Source organism: Ostrea edulis, chromosome 2, assembly GCF_947568905.1.
Source record: "Ostrea edulis chromosome 2, xbOstEdul1.1, whole genome shotgun sequence".
NCBI lineage: Eukaryota > Metazoa > Mollusca > Bivalvia > Ostreida > Ostreidae > Ostrea > Ostrea edulis.
In genome coordinates this window covers 101,229,562-101,250,955 of record NC_079165.1, presented here as the reverse complement: position 1 = coordinate 101,250,955, position 21,394 = coordinate 101,229,562, and the positions used below count along the sequence as shown (strand labels likewise).

The 21,394-nt window shown below is 33.8% G+C and overlaps 1 protein-coding gene and 1 long non-coding RNA gene across 5 annotated transcripts; one reads left to right on the top strand and one right to left on the bottom strand.

The window, feature by feature from the left end:
- Nucleotides 1-139: 139 nt before the first annotated feature.
- LOC125679419 (uncharacterized) lies at nucleotides 140-19,653 on the bottom strand. 4 transcript variants are annotated; one of them, XM_048918639.2, is made up of 9 exons: nucleotides 17,966-19,653; nucleotides 16,540-16,578; nucleotides 15,361-16,421; nucleotides 13,070-13,148; nucleotides 6,517-6,595; nucleotides 5,093-5,136; nucleotides 4,910-4,969; nucleotides 4,312-4,536; nucleotides 140-4,081 (listed from the first exon to the last, which is right to left on the bottom strand). In XM_048918639.2, exons 3-9 carry the CDS (start codon nucleotides 16,395-16,397, stop codon nucleotides 4,031-4,033), a joined length of 1,575 nt encoding a protein of 524 aa, XP_048774596.1. In that variant the 5' UTR covers nucleotides 16,398-16,421; nucleotides 16,540-16,578; nucleotides 17,966-19,653; the 3' UTR covers nucleotides 140-4,030. The 4 variants fall into 4 exon arrangements, with proteins under 4 accessions (XP_048774596.1, XP_048774595.1, XP_048774594.1 ...); XM_048918638.2 differs by having other exon boundaries at nucleotides 18,705-19,653; XM_048918637.2 differs by having other exon boundaries at nucleotides 15,361-16,578; nucleotides 18,705-19,653.
- LOC130052021 (uncharacterized) lies at nucleotides 19,653-21,070 on the top strand. The gene is made up of 2 exons (XR_008800333.1): nucleotides 19,653-20,321; nucleotides 20,637-21,070. It is a non-coding gene; the product is annotated as an uncharacterized LOC130052021 (long non-coding RNA).
- Nucleotides 21,071-21,394: the final 324 nt, after the last annotated feature.

Genomic DNA, 21,394 nt, shown 5'->3' with positions numbered 1-21,394 from the left:
CTTGGATCTGAAAGTACCGTATCAAACTGCATTGCAAAATAACACCTATTTAAGTCAAGACACACAGCACCTATGCCAGTGACTGCCATAAAAGATTTCGAATCAATAGCACAGTGTAAATAAGCAGGATACTCAGAAATATTATTCACAACTTTAATGACAAAGGAAATATATATATTTCTACATTTGAAGGGCATATAAATACTTAGCATTTACAGAATTTTTACAACACAATGATTAATTACCATAAATCAAAAAGGATTTCAAGTCAACAATTAATGTACAACATGTAGTAATTTGATCTTTTCTTTATATATCTAATACAATGTCAAGTACACACATCCATTATGAACCTGCATTTTATGGATTATACCATGTGCTTTGTTGGTAAATACAATCTTTACTATATTCAAGAAGGTTTGTATACATGTAGGCTCAGCCTGCTCATTCTTAAGCCTTAGTATGTTTAACAAAATAAAATATTGTTTGAACAGAACTTCCTCTCTTTTTATATATATATATATATTGAAATATCTGAGAGTTTGAGATATCTTTAAAAAATTAGAATATATAAAGAAAATGTAGTTGGGACTACTTTGATTAAAATATATAAAGAAAATGTGGTTGGGACTTCTAAACTCACTTCGACATATCCATAGTATTGGAGATATCAATGTTCAACTGTAATAATATAGAGGATACATGTATATATACAAACCCAGCATCTACAAGATTAATGGAAGAGTCTGGAGAAGCTGGTAAAAGCATTATTTCCAAGCTAACAAAATCTATCCATCGTCAATATAGTAGTTTAAAATTAAAAATAAGCGATAAACAAGACAAGTTTAAAAGTGATTTCAACAATGAAAAGAAATATATTAGGAAAACCGAAACAAATTAAAACAAAAATCTGTCTACCCTGGGGTCAAAGTTCTGACAAAAAATTACCAAAATCGATAAAGATTTGAATAGTAGGACAGAGAATGCAGGCAAGACAGTAATATCCAGTAGGAAATGGTAATTTGATATCTCACATATGAATTGTACATCAACCAAGATTTACATGCTATAACTAGAAATGCAGTGGTTAAGGAATTAAGGTGAAACCAATTTTTCTATACAGAATTTGTAGTTGGGAATTTTTTTTTTAGATCATCTGTTATGCAAGTGGTACAGATGGTAGTGTAGATTCATGGGGTAATGAGGCCGAAATTAAAGCAGCAGAAGATCATTATGAGTGTGACATTTTTACTGCACTTGAACTTAATGGTGATAATCAAAGGCTGAAATTTCCATCAATGGGATGCAATCATGAACAAAAGTTGTCAAGACAACATAACTCGCCTGGAAGCATGCCTCTACTTACCCTATCCCCCTTAGTTCAAAAGATATAGCCAAGGTTAAAAGTTTTCGAAAAGTTGGTCAAAGTCCAAGGTCACTAGGTCAAAAGTCTAATAAAAGTCCTGGTCACGAGGAATCTATATGTGAAATATCAAAGGCCTATCCCCCTTGGTTCAAATGATAGCCATGGTGAAAAGTTTTGAAAAGTACATTGTATGTGCAAGTTGAAAGTAAAGATCACTGGATCTAAGTTTTAAGAACTTGTGCCCAGTCCTTTTGTCTTTAATAAAATATATTTAATTCAACTAGGCCACAAGTCTTGGTACTAAATGAAAGACCTGGTCATGAGGCATCTATATGTGAAGTATCAAACCCCCTTGATTTAAATGATAGCCCAGGTAAAAGTTTTCCCCTCCATACGTGACACTAACACTGGGTTCACGACAATAGATCTATGGACATTCATCCTGGCGAGCTAAAACACTTTTTTGCTTAATTTGTTCTTCAAACCATTTCAATGTAGTCAAAACCTGGATACACCACTCATGCAATTGTAATTTATCCAAACATGTAGTACAAAATAATTCTTCTTCATCACAAAAATTTGACGTTAATGACAAGGTAGATTCAGAGAAAAATGCAGGCAAACAAGATGTTTGTGTAGAAGCTATCCCAATGACATCAAAGAAGATCTTAAACTTGTATCCTAAAAAAAACCTTACAGATACTTAATTAAATCTACTTAGCAAAGGTCCAAAACTGTTTCTACAAGGAAAATCATAGATTTTACATGACTGCTGGCTAATCTGCAAACCTAAGAGCAAAGAGTTCAATCTACTGCAAGAATATTTTTTTGATAAAGAAAAATGGGAGAATTTTGAGAATGGAAAGATGCAGTCTAACAACTAGGGGTCGAGAGTAGTCATCATGGAAGCAGAAAAACATCGTTTATTTAAAGTGGAACACCCTTACTAATAATGCCAAAATTAAATCCTCACTCAAATTTCTTCTTACACGGTATGTAAATCAAGTTGAAAATGAAAGCATGACAAGGTTGAAACAGACAATGTATTGAAGATGATGAATTCCCTCTGGAAAACAACTTTTTGTTTAATCACAAACACTATGGCCAAACTGAAGGGATGGCAATATAGGGTCTAAGCTGAGAAAGGATTATGCATGCATATACATGAGGGAATGGGATACAATTTGAGGTAAATGTGAAAAAGAACCATTTTTGCATCTTGGCTAAATTGATGGCATTTTTGGAATCTGGGGAGGGACTAATTTTCATTAGCTGGGACATACATGTATACAGCAACCCTACTGAAAAACATACATGTATGTACCTAAAAAAAAAACCCACTCCAGACATCTGGACACTACCAAAACATCCACTCCAAATGGCTCCCCATCCTACATAATATTTTGAGAAAACTTAAATATAAATGTATTCTTCACAAATCAGAAAAATTACCTGGTGAGTATAATGACAGATGGAATTGCATTTCAAAAAGACAATGACTTGCATTTGCATACATTAGAAATATTATAGGTTTTTTGAAGAGTAGAAATTTGGGGCCAAGAAATACTTTATGCAAATATGTCAAAAATATTGACAATCTTGATGACAACTGTAATTAAATTTTACCAAGTCAAAATCATGTGATTTACGTAACATTCAGTAAACTTTGCAACAAATTTGTATATGTCGAAGAGTCAGCTAAGAAGTCACACTGTACATGAGACATGTTTGGAATTTATCTTTTATAATGACCTTGTGGTAATTCGTTTTATTCAAATTTACATACTCTGATGACTTTTCTAGTAAAGGCATTGGAAAGCTATACAATGATGTTGCTTATTGTAAAACCAGGAATTACAGGGGGATAATACAGCACACAATTTGTCAATGAAATATACACGAGTTAAAATTCGTAAAAATTGCATCATTCTTAAATGTTTCGGCTTTATCTCCATAACCTTATGGGGCTAGCGATCTTTTTATCATTTATAAGTTTCATTCCCTTATATCAAAACATCATACAGCAAAACGTGCTTATAGTGAACTGCTGGGGATGAGCAATTTTGATTCATTATAATAGTACTACGTTGTATCATCCAATAAGTTCATAATATGTTTTAAAACTACAGAGAATGAAAATCACTTCACTGTAAGCAGGAATTCATAATACACATGTTTACTGTAACTATGTTTTACTGTGTATGTAGTGTTAAGAGTAAAAAGCTAAAAATCTTTAAGGTTTACAGACAACTGATGGACTCTGACCAAAATAGGTAACTCAGGTGACAAAAATATTACTTAAACTGATACCATACTTGTAGTACGATGAAGAATGAAGGAAGAAATATAAGACATATGTAACTGTGGCATTAAGTCAAATATTTTTTGCTGTATGAGAATCAAAACGGTCTTGTGCATCACCACTAGGAGATAAGCAAAGTCCAAAGATGACTTTAAACAGTAAAGTGAACTGTACTAATTATTATAATCACAATTGAATCAAAACGGTCTTGTGCATCACCACTAGAAGATAAGCAAAGTCCAAAGATGACTTTAAACAGTAAAGTGAACTGTACGTACTAATTAATATAATCACAATTGCATGGGTACAATGAATATTCCAGTCTTCATTTCTTATTAGGAGCAAGATATTGTTGCTCAGCTTCAATTTTCATTATGAATGTTTTCTCGGCAAATGGGACAAACAGCTTTCCTCTGAAAAGAAAAAAAATCACATATTATAGATATTTTTTAAGTAGAACATATGACAACAATTTCTTTCCAACTAACTCCGAGAGTGTATGGAATAATTTTAAAAAAAAAAGAATTAATAATGGATGTGTTCAAATGAGCAGTACTGTAACCAATTTCGTACCTCCTCAGTGATATCGCATAAGATGTAAACATCACAGGATAAAATATTTTTAAAAATTCTTAGTATTAACCTTTAACCATTTTTCGATGCAGTCTTTATGAAATCTGTGATTGCAGGACAGAGATGTGATCATTTCTCCATCACTGAAGTCCGAGATACAGATACGACACTCATTTACAGCATTTGTGTCTGCAGTGCTAGACTGGAATTCTGTAGTAGACAGAGACTGTAGGGCTTCCTCACTAATCCCACTGCCCTTTGCATCTCCAATCCTCTCAGCCAACTCCCACAATGCCTACATAAATTCATTTATTACATCATTAATGATTACAAATACACAGTCCATTTAAAGCGAAGTGACTCTTTTTTTTCTTCTCATACAAACATATTGTAAAACCGTTTCATTTCATACTTGAATGTAAAAATACATGTCTTATTTTACATTAAAACTTCACAAAACTTGAGCAGCATCATGAAAATTAATATGATAATTCTATAGCTAATTAATTATCCTGATTATAATTATATACACCGTAATGTGGGGTGCATTTTATAATTGATAATTAAGTCCACACAGCAAACACAATGCTACATCATTTCTTCTTAATATGACCAACCACAACGTTACCTGGCTTTTAAAAATATTTTTAATAATATTGAATCCATACCTCATAATCACTTAAATCAACATTGTTCTGCATAAGATGAGGTGGCATCATTTGACCTTCCTGAAATGAACACAATATTTACACTGTAATAACTTTCCACGCACAAATTATTACATAAATGTATGACACAACACTGTTACAGCATTTAATTTCATATAAAACAATATTATCATAATGTATTACCATTCCAAGAATTGTCTGTAACAAAAGAAGTCCTTCCGGAAGACCTGCAAGATGAAATGAAAAAGCTGACACTACTGGACAGGAAAAGTAACCAGATTTTTTTTTGCTGATTAATACTAAATAATTATTGCATGCTTCTCTCAATTTACAAAATTTTACACTACACATATACTGTATAGTGGTTTTTTTTTAGCGGAGTGATAAATTTGGCTTATTTTAGCAGTTAGATAACTTTCCGCCAAAATTTCACTAGCCAAATAGGCATCAAATACACAATTTCCGAGATATCAGCTGTTTTTTATGGAGGTATGTTCAGTATTCTGTTGAAAGCTTGGGTGGGCACAAGATGTATACTTATATTATAGACTGACAAATGTAAATAAGGATAAAAGTTCTGAAAGCATAAATTTTGTTTATATCAGCAGTTGGTATACATTAATCTGATCACATCAATAATAATTTCTTTGAATTAGGCCATTAAATTAAATATAAAATTATTTATTTCCTCTTCTACATGAGTGATATTTTTATCAAAGAAAGGTGGTGATTATCGATTTTTGCTTGACCTATTTTGTTATCAAATACTCATAAACTTAAAAATAAGTCGAAAGTACTAGCAGGAACTGATCGTTGATTATTATGTGATAGTTTTGGATTTTATTCTTTTAAATTATATATATATATATATATATATATATATATATACAAAGGAGTTTGGTACAACTGCCCAAATTAATGTCTATTGCAGCCAGCACTCACTACCTCAATCAGTGTCTAGAATGTGGTACAACCAGCACTCACTACCTCAGTGTCTAAGAGTCTGGTACAACCAGCACTCACTATATCAGTGTCTACAGTCTGGTACAACCAGCACTCACTACCTCAATCAGTGTCTAGAATGTGGTACAACCAGCACTCGCTAGCTCAGTGTCTAGAATGTGGTACAACCAGCACTCACTACCTCAATCAGTGTCTAGAATGTGGTACAACCAGCACTCACTATCTCAATGTCTACAGTCTGGTACAACCAGCACTCACTATCTCAGTGTCTAAGAGTCTGGTACAACCAGCACTCACTACCTCAGTGTCTAAGAGTCTGGTACAACCAGCACTCACTATATCAGTGTCTAAGAGTCTGGTTCAGCCTGTACTCAAACATTTACTGAGCATAAACTTTTATATGGTAGTGCTTCTCTATGGCATTCAAAAAGCTATAAACATGGAATTCCAAAAGAATGAAGAATCCTACACTGGAATTTTGTTTCAAAATATTGAATCAGATGTGTATAGTTCGTCCTTCAATGTCGATGACCATGGCTTCACCTCTGCTAATTTCTGTGTTGAGTGTTGTCTGTTCAAAATTTGGATAATATACAGGTGTATTTATAACTTTTATGTTACTGTGGAATTTTTTTTATACTAACGATGCAACTGGAATGGGGTCCGATGTCGAATGACCTGGTTTGCATAGGGATCATGCATTTGCAGGTGTGGATGGCTTCTCTGGAAAAATAACATAGATTCATGGAAAGTCCAAATACTGAACTTTGGTTTACATATTATAGGTTTGTCTGCAACAGTCTTCCAATAACTAAAAATTACTAATTACTCACTAGACTCCCTTCTGATGGGGGTGTTAGTCAAGAAATAAAGAAAATAGGATGGGTTGTTTAAAAATCTTTTCTGAAACATTGGGATTGAGATCAAGGAATTATGTGAGTTTCCTTCTGTAGTTTAGATACAAATTTGTTCAAAGAATAAATTCTGGGGTCATGGATGGGAAAAAAGCTGCATTTTAAAAACTTAAGCGAAGAATAAGATGAAAAGAAATGTTACACAAAGGACCATCAGTAATACTATGTTTAATTAACCTACCAATTTGTAAGTATATTCATACATTATACATGGTATTGGTATAAAGTTTTAGCATAGATTCAACTTTGTTTAAATCATGGACCCAGGAACTACAATAGGGTTTCCATAATCATGATAATTAAAGAGGAATGCAATGAAATTTTGAAAAATGTCTTTCCACATCAATTCATAAGGTAAAATATATCAAATTCATAATGCAAGTTTTGCTTATAGGGTTTTAACCATGACCTCCTACATCATAAGGGACTAAAAAATTCACATGAAGAATCTGAATAACATAGCTATAATTTGTCTAATTAATGCATAAGCAGACTCACTTGATGTTTATTCAAGTTCATTAGAATTGGTTTTTTGAGTGAAGTAGGAGCTCAAAGTTTTATATATATATATATATATATATATATATTTCATATATAACTTTGAGCTCCTACTTCACTCAAAAAACCAATTCTAATGAACTTGAATAAACATCAAGTGATATATATATAAACAAAACAAAAGAACTCTTGACAAAATCTTCTCAGAAACAATGCTACAATTTGTCCAATGAATACAGAAACATCATTATCTATAGTGTATATTCAATTTTAAAGGTCATATGAAACGATATCCTGAAGAAATAGAGTTATGCATGGAAATTCATTAATCAAGGTTTATTAAACAATAATTCATTTTTAAATTTTTTTATTTAATGCATTAAAACATCATAACAGCTGATCAAATGTACTCTATCACGAACATGAGTTTTGATGATCGCAGCTTATCTCCCTTGCTGATGACGTCAAAAACAACTAGGCCTGGTATAACTATAGAAAAATGCCACAGTGTGCTGCATTTAATCATTGTACATGTGCTATATGTAGGTCGTAGAAGAGGGTGCATAAGTACCTCTTCCTAAGGGATACTAGATTTAGAAGAAAAAATATATATCGGTATACAAAATCTCCGACACAATGGATTTGTTGCCATGAACACTGCATTTCAGTACATCCGTCGGTAGCCAAACAATGTGGACACAAATAGATCAATTTAAAATCAGACGCTGTGCGAATCATTTCTTATTTTCCAAAGATTGAGACAAATCAAAATATAAATTAAAAGTCAACCGCTTAGTTAAAGCAAATATACTGAAACTATGTATGACTAAATTACACAACGGTTAGTGATCATTTATGGAGCGCCAAATTAACATAAACTCAAATAATTGAAGATATCTTCAATTATTTGAAAATATCATCAATTCATTTGATGCGCGCAACAATTGAATTAAAGATCTCTTCAAATAATTAATGATATCTTCAATTCTGATTTATTGCGCGCATTAATTGAATTGATGATAGCATTAATTCTTCAGTCGAATTGATGCACGCTTTAATTGCATTAATGATATCTTCAAATGAATTAATGATATCAACAATTGAATTAATGCGCGCTACAATTCAATTGAAGAGAGCAATAATTGATATAATGCGCACATTAAATCAATTGATGAGAGCAATAATTGAATTGATGCGCGCATTAATTCATTTGATGAGAGCAATAATTGATTTAATGCGCGCATTAATTCAATTATTGCTCTCTTCAATTGAATTAATGATATCTTTAATTCATTTGAAGAGAGCAATAATTCTTTTAGAGAGAGCAACTATATAATTAAAGATATCTTCAATTCAACATATCCACAATTGAATTAATATCTTTAATTGAATTGTTGCTCTCTTTAAAAGAATTGATGCACGCATTAATTCCTTATACAAAAGCATTGTAAATGATTTAAAGATATCTTCAATTGAATTAAAGAGATCATCAAATTATTTATACCGAGCTCTAAATTAATTATTGCGAGTAATATTTCTACTAAATTGATGTTCTCATCAAATGAATTGAAGAGAGCAATAATTGAATTAATGCGCTCATCAAATCTATTATTGATCTCATTAATTCAATTGATGAGCGCATTAATTCAATTGATGAGAGCAATAATTGAATTGAAGCACGCATTAATTCATTTGATGAGAGCAATAATTGATTTAATGCACGCATTAATTCAATTAAAGAGAGCAATAATTGAATTGATGATATCTTCAAATAATTGAAGATATCTTCAATTATTTGAGTTTATGTTAATTTGGCGCTCCATAATCATAGTAATTACAAAAACACATTCCATTAATGAACGTGAACTTTGAATAAATCTACTCGATAAAATTTTATTCTTTTTTCATATATCTACATTACAAACTCTATCAGTCAACGATATTCGTATAGATTCATGTTTATTAGGACTATACAGAGTTTCTAGTATCCCAAAAGTGTGTAGTTTTTATTTTATTATCAATTGTAAAATTCAGTTGAATCAAAATTGTAAATAAACCTTTCATTCTGAAATTCAAAAAGAAAATTATGAAGTATCATTCAGAAATTATGATTTATATCCCATATACTATATCAGTACTGATAACTAAACATGCTTATTAAAAAGTTTTTTTTCCATTAAATAATATTTGAACAGCGGGGATGTAAAGTGAGAAAGTAAATACCTGCTATAGAATTAAACGCAAGCAATTTTTATATACATGTATATACTTACAATTGAAAAATATAGAAGCACCCTCTCCCATTAAAAACAACGATTTGTGAATTTTATACTTAAATTTGGACACACGAGGAAACACTAGCTGATTATGAAGAACCGTGCGCCAGTACAACAGATGACATCCATGATACATTTGCCACATTTAGGGTACTCTACACGTACCAGAACATTTTAACGATATTTCAATATTGTGGTTATTCGTATCCCGTGGGGATCTGGGTTAGAATAGGTCCTCAGTACCCCTTTGATTGTCGAAAGAGGCAGTCCTTCGGATGAGACAGCAAAAGCCGAGGTCCCGTGTCACAGCAGGTGTGGCACGAGAAAGATCCCTCCCTGCTCAATGACCATAAGCGCCGAGCAAAGGCTTTTTGCAGCCCTTCACTGGCAGTGGTGACGTCTCCATATAAGTGAAATATTCTCGGGTGGGGTGTAAAACATTCAATCAATCGTATATAAAAAGGAAAATGGGATTACCATTACAGATTTTATGTACACAAGTTCATACGACTACTAATCTTTTTAAAACAAGAGGCCCAGGGGCCTTATAGGTCACCTGAGTATCATGTAACAACCTTCCAATATTTGAATTAGGTTTGTGTTTAAATATAAGAATTTCACTTTTGGATGGAAGAAACATTGAATAGCTATGTGGTCAGCCCTGCCTTTGCACCAGAACCCCTGACCCAGGGGCCATAAATTTCAGTTTTGAATGAAGCATCCTTGATCATCATTATCATACTATTAGTTTGTCTACTTAATACCCAGCAGCAGAGGAGAAGATTTTCAAAGAAATAAAATGCATTTTCACTATATGATCAATAGGGCCCCACCCTAATACCAGAACCCCTGACCCAGGGGCCATGAATTTCACAATTTTGAAAGAGGCATCCTTGCTCATCATAACCATGCTATTGGTTTGTCTACTTAATACCCAAGGACAGAGAAGAAGATTTTCAAAGAAATAATGCATTTTCACTATATGACTTATAGAGCCCCACCCTAGCACCAGAACCCCTGATCCAGGGGCCATGAATTTCACAATTTTTAACAAGAGGTACTGTGAGCAATGCTCACTAAGAATACCCCCCGCTTACCCCAATCTCCCAAAGGGTGTTGGTAATAGGTATAAACTACCTCTTTTCTGAGTGTTGCTACTTCGATGTCCAGTACGCATGACCTTTGACCCCAAAATTGATAGGGAACATCTTCATCCCATGGGTAGTCCATATGTATGATATGGTGACTGTAGGTGGAAAGGATAACGCTTTAGAGCCCGGAAACCATATTGCTACTTCAATGTCCAGTGCACTTGACCTTTGACCTTTTGACCCCAAAATCGATAGGGATCATCTTCATCCCATGGGTAGTCCATATATATGATATGGTGACTGTAGGTGGAAAGGATAACGCTTTAGAGCCCGGAAACCATATTGCTACTTCAATGTCCAGTGCACTTGACCTTTGACCTTTAGACCCCAAAATCGATAGGGAACATCGTCATCCCATGGGTAGTCCATATGTTTGATATGGTGACTGTAGGTGGAAAGGATAACGCTTTAGAGCCCGGAAACCATATTGCTACTTCAATGTCCAGTGCGCTTGACCTTTGACCTTTAGACCCCAAAATCGATAGGGAACATCGTCATCCCATGGGTAGTCCATATGTTTGATATGGTGACTGTAGGTGGAAAGGATAACGCTTTAGAGCCCGGAAACCATATTGCTACTTCAATGTCCAGTGCGCTTGACCTTTGACCTTTTGACCCCAAAATCGATAGGGAACATCTTCATCCTATGGGTAGTCCATATATATGATATGGTGACTGTAGGTGGAAAGGATAACACTTTAGAGCCCGGAAACCATATTGCTACTTCGATGACCAGTGTGCTTGACCTTTGACCTTTTGACCCCAAAATCGATAGGGAACATCTTCATCCCATGGGTAGTCCATATATATGATATGGTGACGGTAGGTGGAAAGGATAATGCTTTAGAGCCCGGAAACCATTGCGTCTACAGACGGACGGACAACCCGATTCCAGTATACCCCCCCCCCCCCCCCACAACTTGTTGCGGGGGGTATAAAGAGGCATCCTTGCTCATCATTACCATGCTATTAGTTTGTCTACTTCATACCCAGAGACAGAGAAGAAGATTTTCAAAGAATTTCTACACTTTCACTATATGACCAATAGAGCCCCACCCTAACACAAGAACCCCTGCCCCAGGGGCCATGAATTTCACAATTTTGGTAGAGGGCTCAACACTCATTATAATTATGCCCACAGTTTGGCTTCTTGATGTCCAGGAGTAAAGAAGAAGAATTTTTAAAATTACACTCATTTTGATGGTTTTTGCCCCACCCCTCAGGCCCCAGGGGGGCAGGGACCACGAATTTCACAATTTTTGTTCCCCTCCACCCACAGATGCTATATGCCAAAATTGGTTGAAATTGGTTCAGGGGTTTCAGAGAAGAAGCTGAAAATGTTCAAATGTTAACGCACGACGAACGACGACGGACAAAAACAGATAGTAATAGGTCACCTGAATGAATTCAGGTGACCTAATTATAGTTAAACATCAGTATCTGATGGCATGGAGTCTTGAAACCCACAGGCATCTGATGTATTATGGACAGTACTACCCCCCCCCCTTCTGATTATTATTGTTATTTTTTTTTTTTTTTGCGGCAATAGTTTCCCCAATTTCGATTTATGTAATCGTTTGACTTTCCCACTTTTTGTAAGATATAATAGAGATAGGCCTTCTACCGGCTTTATTATTACCGGTAGAAGGCAAATCTCTAAAGGTTACAAAAAGTGGGAAAGGATTACATAAATCGAAATTTGCATGGGATAGACAAGGAATCCAAACATTTTGGAGGAGAAATTATCCCCGGAAAAAAAGGGGGTAGTAGTGGCCATACTTCAGGTGCCTGTGCAGTGTCAACTTCTTCAATATCATCCTCTGTTGAAGAATGTTATTTGCTTGCTGTGCATCATTCCTGACTGTTTTAAACTGATATGGTTGAACCACAAAATCGGGCAATTCGTCAGAAAACAGAAATTAGTCCATATCCATTAAATGCAGTGAGATATTTCGTTGAACAAAACGGTAGGCTTACACTATTTTCATTGCGTTGTTTTCATCGATGGGTCGTTGTGACGTCACAAACACACAGAATCAAGAACGATAAGCGGGTAACAAATTCATTCTATGTACAAGTTTACAGCTTTATTTTTTATCAATCCAAAGACAATTTTTTTTTTTTATTAAATGCTATTTGACCTTCATTTATACCCATCTTCATGTTTTTAAAGTAAAATACCACTGTTGGAAATCGTTTCATATGACCTTTAATCAAATATTGACCCCAAGCTTTAATAGTATAATGAGATATAACAATGAGCCCAAAGTTTATATTAAGATTTTCTCCTGAACATGTTTAAGAACCAGACAGCCCTGTAAGTCTTTTCTTTCAGAAGGTGCATTTATCCACTGTTACCTGTTGCAGTTCTCTGTCAAGGAAGGAATTTCTTTCTGCTCGTATCAAATTATTCTTCTCATCTTCTTCCTCTTGCATTCTTAGAAAAGATAAACTACATTATATTAGTTGTGAGTATAACCCCTTTCAACAAATGCAAATAGCGCCATAACAATGATACTGACATAACAATGATACTGACATAACAATGATACTGATATAAGACTGTTATGATTTAGTGCCATATTCATGATATAAGAATCTTTTATGTTTGTTTTGTTTCTATATGTTCCTTTATGACCCATTTGAGAATTTTTCACCTTCAGTAACATTTGCTAAAGTACGTGTCATGTATTTTTTGACCTATGCAGGGCTTCAAGCTAACTTTTTATGTCACCAGTGAGTCCAGCCGGACTGATGGGGTATAATTTCAACAGTTTTCCAGAAATAATTAAACATATTTCATTAATGTTATTAAAATGAACTTTAACTCAATATACCCCAGACAATGTGGGATTTATATTTCCAAATCAGATATCTACAGATCGAAGCATGCCAAATGTGTGTATAAGATTTCATAAATATATTTTCCTAAAGGATGCTTTAGAAAATTAACCAGTCCCATCGGACTGACTAAAACAAAGGTATGTCAGTCTGCCAGACTTTTAACCAGTCACAGACTGACGGGCATATGTTAATTTCGAGTCCTGGCCTATGTATAAAACATGAGTATCATCACTATTACTTTTGGCTCTTTATGTCAATGATTTTGAAATAAATTATGTCAATAACAATTGTTCATGTATTGAATTACAATTCATTAACAGTTTTCTATTAATGTATAATTCTGATTACAGGGTAATTATCTCAGGCACTAGATGTGTTCCAGTGAGTTGTAAAACTCAAGGACAGCAAATAATTGAATTGAATGAAATAAGCTCGAACATAAACTTCAAGGTCATTGCAGTGTGGGGATTCTTTTATCACACTGATGCCTAACGTCACACAGGAGGACCTCCGTTATCAATCAATTATAAGGTCATATATCCATAGATATATGTTGTTATCAGTTGTTATGCTAGCCACTTGGTGAAGGAACATTCACTACATATGTTAAATGTCTTAACATGATTTTAGCAAACTTGAATCTGCACTCTGTCAGGAAGCTTTCGTGTAAATTTCCTCTTTGCTGGCCCAGTAGTTTTTTTTAGAAGATTTCTAAAGATTTTCCCTATATATTTGTATGTAAAACTTTGATCCCCTATTGTGGCCCCATCATACCTCCTGGAGCCATGATTTAAAGAAACCTGAATCTGCACTATGTCAGGAAGCTTTCATGTAAATTTCAGCTCTTCTGGCCCAGTGATTCTTGAGAAGATTTTTAAATGACCCCCTCCCCCCTATTTTTGCGATTATCTTCCATTTGAAGGGGACATGGCCCTTCATTTGAACAATCTTGAAAGCTCTTCACCCAAGGATGCTTTTGGCCAAGTTTGGTTATAATCGGCCCAGTGGTTCTGGAGAAGTTGAAAAGCTCACTTGAGCGAAAAATAGAAGAGAATTATATCAATTCTGAAATGATTCATGAAAATGTTTGAGGAATAATTTTTTTTAGGGTTGATGGAAAATTTTAGGTTGGAGAACCAGAAGGCAGTTAATTCATCTAGGCATTATATAACTTCCACTTATTTACCATGAATTTTCTGATATTACAGATCATATGCAATATAATGATATCATGCATGTAATTAATGTGGTTTAATATTAGGAAAACACTCTTATAATGTTTTGCTTTGTTTTTACATTGTTTTACATCCCTATGGAGATTTTCCCCACTAATATCACCTGCATTAGATGCATTAATATGATTAAGCTGCCACAAACTTTGACCTATGCGTGGTGCTCAGGGTCATAGCTGTAGGGTTCTGTATCATACCAATGCCTAACACAACACAAGACTTAGACTGTTGCTAAGGTCATATCCCAAAGACCTGCGACTTTCACTTCTAATGTGTGCCAGGTGCTTGATGAAGGAACAATCACTATACTTCTGTTAAATGTCTTAAGTTTGAGGTGGGACTGGGATTAAGATTCGAACTCGGGCCTTCTGGCTGCAAAGTGGATGTTCTACACACTAGGCTACCATGACTGGACCCCCTTATAATGATAAGTGATTTCATTCCTTTAAACACAATTAACTCATTGGTTATATCATAAATTAACCTATCATTAAGTGAAACAGGCCGTCCCTGGCACTTCAACATAATTATGTTTTACTGTAGAAAATTTCCGAGGTGAAGTATAATGGTTACCTCCGTGCCATCTCGCCATCCTTCTCCACTTGTGTCCTGTTCAGTTCACGTCCCAGTCTTCTGGCAACTAGTTCATCATTGACTGTGTCTGAACCTTTCTGAAATGTTTTTTGTGCTTTCCTGTAATTTTTCTCGTGACGCTTGGGGATGTGATCGAGTGTATCTAACATTATATGCTTTGGTTGTGTTTCATCGTCACTGTTTACTGTGATACTTCCATTGTCAGCTTCAGAGTCATTGTGAAATAAATTTGATGATTCATCGTGATTATTTTGTTTCTTTGACCATTTTCTGCCACGTCTTGACCCTTTCATTGGATTATAGTGATAGTTGTTCCTTTGATGATAATTGGGCAATCCATTAACAATTTTCGGCTGAGTTGGGAAGGGTTGCAATGGAAATCCTGCACACTGAGGGGATGACACATCTTCATCATAATGTGAGATTTCACCGATAGAGTCTTCCTCCACATCATCACTGTAGAAGGTGAATGTTGTGTGACCAGTGCTGTTTATATCCTCACTCTGAGGCTGGGCTAATAATGATCCATTCTCTGTTAAACTCTGATACAGAGAATCCATCGTGTCTTCACCATTCTGTTTGGGATACTGGCATGACTCTTCAATATGGACACCATGTGCAGAACTCTGTCCACTGTCTGAATACCTGACTACTTCATCAGTATCCATCTCACACACAGAAGGGGCATCACACTCGGTATCACTGTCATCACTGTCTATTATGATGAGAGGGTGCTTTTCATCACCACCTCCTCTGAACTGGTTTTTATTTTTGTCTTTCTTTCTCTCAATCTTTATATGTGTAGGAGATGGAATGGAATTTAACATACCCAAAGGCATGCTATTCTTCTCTTTTCTTCCTTCAAATTCCTGATTTTGTAACTGCCATGCCAGAAAAGCATCAGGGTCATTTCTGATGCTGTCTGTAGGGAACTGCGATATCCCCCGTATTATTTCAGATTCCAGGCTTTGCTCATGAAGCTGTCTGGCATACCTTTCATCATATCCTGTAGCCATCGGGAAACTAACAGCTGCTACAAACTGTAAAATTCACTCTTTTTATTGAATCTTGCTTTTCTTTAGTTACTGTTCTGTCAGACAAACATGGAGGAAGATATTTCAAAACTTGTAAAAATCATAAGAGTATAGGATGTTTTACCGTTCAGGCAGTGATAAGATCCTCAGGCTTTGATATAAACTGAAAAAAAAATTAAAAAGAAGGGGGATTAACCCATGTTATATTTATGCATTTGCTAGATTTTCTAAAGCCATTATGATATATAGAACTAGAAATGCTCAGAGGTTTTTAAGTTTCACACCAGGCCTGGTAATGCCCAGAAAAGAGTTATTTATTTGTGATAATTATTAAATAGAACACAAACGAATTCTAGAATTGGATAGAAATGCACAAGTCCCATGTTTTTAAAACTGCCAAAGTCATATTTACCAATTGTTACCAAAATGACAAAAGCTTCTTTACAGTACATAAAAATAACTACTCACATATTGAAATTCACACATCTTACAATCTTTTGTTGTAATTCTGACATTAAATTCTTTGTTGTTTATATGTATGTAGAATCAATACTCTGTTGCTGAAACACTATATTTTATTGAAATAATTCATTGTGCACAGTGAAATTTTACAAGATTTTCACACATTTTTTATCATTCTAAGATTTATTTTTCTTCATTATTCAATGCATTCCAGAATTTTTAAGATACATAAAAATCCATATCATTTCCTGTTGACTGTGATGATTGACCCCAAAATTTACCTTTCATTGAATAGCATTGTATTATTAGACACACACACACATGTGTTATATTTTCATGAGATATCAAACTTCAACAAGTTCAAAGTAAAGTGAAAATGAGGTTTTAAATGGTGACACAACCAAAATTCAGCCAGATTGGTGAGATTTCAGGAAATGTTTAATTTGCCTAGATTTTTGTCTCCAACTCATAAAAGGAATGAAATAAACTTAATTTAAGAACAATTTATCAAAATATTTTTGAATTAAATTTAGAATAATAACAGCTTTGACTGTCATATATTTTAAACAGTAAACACTCTGCTGAAAGAGTTGCTCTATCTCAATCTGTTTATATTATATTCCTCGTATTATTATAGGATTAAACATTCTTTTTGAAGAATTTATCGATGTGTAAACTCCAGACATTTTACTCACAAACTGAATAAAAGTGATAAGCACTTTTATGTTAAGTTTGTGAGTAAAATGTCCGGAGTTTACACATCGATAAATTCTTCAAAAAGAATGTTTGATTCTTATAATTCCAATTCATTTACTTTATTAACAATTGCAAAAATTTGAATAGTTTCCCCACACTATGTTATTTGTTTTCAGGTGTGTATGAATAAATCGCGTTTTCGGATTTATTGATGTATAAACTCTTGTTCAGCTTTATTTTTGTCCAATCAAAACAACTGTAATAAATAACGTTGGAATTATTTATATTTGAACAATCATTCAAACTGTGTAGTGTAATGTATATTATACTTTAAATTCATCAACTAATTAGATAATCATGCATTGTTATGGACTTATGGTAAAATATACTACCTTAGAAACCATCTACAATGTTAAATCCATATAATCTATTTAAGTCATTTTCATCTTAAAAGGGCTCGCCATAAGTTATTGTTGCAATTGGTAATAACATTTTGAATGAATCTTCAGACATCTGTTGTTGGTTTATGGCCTCAGACGGTAGTCAAATTTTCAGAAGGTCTCCAAAGTGAACATTACCCAGTCAACAGTATCTAATGATGACCTGATCACTTAAAAGTCAGCGAATCAGATCTATACAACTCTGGAAATTCTATTCTGGTCACGAGGGTCATATCTCAAGTACTACTATGGAATAATGTAATAGGGCCTACCAGGAACACTTTCTTATGGTATTCCATCAGGGATATATATATATATAGGATATGTTGACAGTGTTACGTGAAGACATCAATTTTGTCTACTCATCAGCTAGCTCATCACGATAATGATTTCTACAGAACTTTTGATCGCTCAAACAAAGTATATGACGTTATTTATCCATACTCGTGATATTTACCTTATATTTCCCATTCTATAGTTAGAATTTTTTTTTCAAAATTTGCGATCTTATTTGAAAATTATTTAGTATTCACTAAAACGAAAGCAAGAAAATATTTTGTCAAATATATCCTATAAATGTTATTCATATCTCATGCGTAATACTATTTCCTTCTAAAAAGACCAAATAATTTCAACCAATACGTCTAAATTAGAATAAAGAAAGAAAAAAGGATTTTGTAAAATGACTAACCTTTCATAGACTGAGACAGGAAGACGTTCACCTACTTTCATTTTCTATTTAATCGTCACTCGGTTATTTCCGTCACGCTCGCGCACACTATGAATAGCGGAATAATCCGAGGATTGCCGATTGCATTGTGTGCACCCATTGGGACCCAATCAGAACACGTAAAATCGAGAAACGTGACGCAAAAGGTCATTCTCTCGCCGGAGGGTGGGTTAAGAATTAGTGCAATACGTAACAATATTTTCATTTCATCGCGTAACGTGAAGTACACTTCAAAATTGACTGGTTTTTTTTTCTTCTGTGAAAAATGTTTTTACGGGTGACGGACCTAATTCGTTTCTACAATAGAAATTTTATTCAAATTTTGATGTAAGGTAAAGCATGCATAAAGAGTTAAAATCAATGGGAAAAAAAAACCCACCCCAAAACAAATGAAAATCGAATTTGATTTTCAGCAGGGGGCGTTTCAATAGTTGGCTATGAAGTAGTCGTAATTGCAAAGGAAATATAGGGCAATTTCCAATGTGCAATATAAAGTTAAAATTTAAAATATTCTACAATAGAGTTTTAATCCAAATTAAAGAATGATTTTAAAAAGACTATAAGCTTACTAATTGTAAGAAAAAAAGTATGGGTCATCGGCAATTCTTTTTAAGGGGAGCATGTCAAAGGACGATTTTTGGCCAGTTTTCAAGGAAAATGTCATTAAATAAGAAATGGATAGGTTTTTTTACTTGTAGTTTCATACTTTTTCTTTATACTAAATAATCATATGGATTAAGAAAAAGTTCACCAATCATATGTAAACACTGAGTCATTGCATAATATTCCAGGGGTGGTGTCAAAATATGTAATGTATGAACTGTCACAAATTCAATAAATCCGATATATAGAGCTCAGTATGCAGCTTAAAGACCCAAGACCCCCCCCCCCCCCCGCAAAAAAAAAAAACAAAAAACACCGTACGGTTTCTTCACGGATCACTGAATGTGGGCGGATTTGTATATAGTGTATATGTAATGTGCACATTTTGTTTTCATTTTCATAATCTTTAACCTTTCTAAATAAATTTAAAAAGTTCAAATGTTTGAATAAAAGCATACAGTCATACTTTATATTGATAAGAGACGAAGTACATGACTTATCGGACAGGATCTAACATATACTTCAATTGTCATCATTTATAAGATTTTTCTGATGAACACTCTCAGAAACAAAATGGACTTTTATTCCCTGAAACATTTTTATAAGTTAAGCTTAATTAAGAGTAGATACTGTAATAGAGTGATCTTTGGGTTAATGAATAAATTTTGCTATAGATATATGCTTCAATGTATTTTACTTTAGAAAACCCTAGATCCACTCCTTTATTTCTCTAGCCCTTACATGTACATATATAGGTGAACACATTTAATAGTCATTACCTTAAGGCATATGTTAAAGGTCTTGTAGTGTTCTTGAACTTCATTGGTTGTGTTTTGTGAAGTTGCTTTTGGTTGGTTTTTATTGTTTTGGTCATTGGGTTTTACCGCCAAAATTGAGCATTCTTTGTCTAGTTTTGAGAGAGGACAGACTTCATATCGACAACATTGACTAAGACCTTCTATAAAGACTTTTCCGGTAAGTAATTCATTACTAATTATCCTTATTGGTAAATGTCAATTAATATTTCCAGTTTATATATTTTTGCAGATTTAATGAGATTCCTTTTGCACTAAATATTAACTGAGAGAAAGGCTAGATCTACAAAGAATGATAGTTTTGTTTAAAGCTCTTTGATTTCATGAATCAATTGCTTATATTTAGAGTAAATTGGTGAATCTATCAAGTTACACTTTATTTTATAATCAGAATATTTGATTAACTTGTTCGGAGTGAGCAATTGAGTCTAACTTTAATAAATAGTATTTTTAGACTATTGTATGTAAATTACAGAGTCCATGTACATATCCACATAGATATATATACCCTGTACTTGTATGTGGAAGCCTCTTCCCATAGAATGGTAAATATATGATTTAAGTTTTAATGATAATGTATTCTTATGACTATGAGAGAAATCTGTTCATACCAGTATATGTAACTTTAAGAGTTGTCTCCCTTTATTGTGATTTTGATACAAGTAATACATTTATCTTGATGGAAATTACATTCATTAATCATATAAGTAATATTGTCAATTATTAATTAATGCACTCTGTGATATCATATTATTGTTATTTTACCTGTATTGCAGGGCTGTAAAAATATGTGCATATGAGATATCCTTCACTGTGATATTAAATTCCCTGAACCCATACAGGAGTTGCTTATTATGAAACTACAAACCTGTTACAATACATTTATTTTAATAAAGGAATTCTGACATTTCTTGTACTTGTATTGAATGTAAATGCATATACATGTTGATGTAATACGTGGTACTATGACATGTTGATTGGCAATCTCAGACATGCATGAGTAACTAAAACATTATTCTACCTGAATGTATTTTTCTCTATATCAAAAGATGGCGATAAGCCGACTATTTTCGCCAAAATATATGTATCTCTGCCGTGTGATCGGTTCTGTGCTAAGATCTGCGCTAGTAATCAATGGCAGCATCGATTTTCCGCGCAATTCGGCATTGTGACGTCAAATACAAAGCCCAGCGGCGTATTCAACGTCATAACTATAGCAGCTGTTCCCAACAT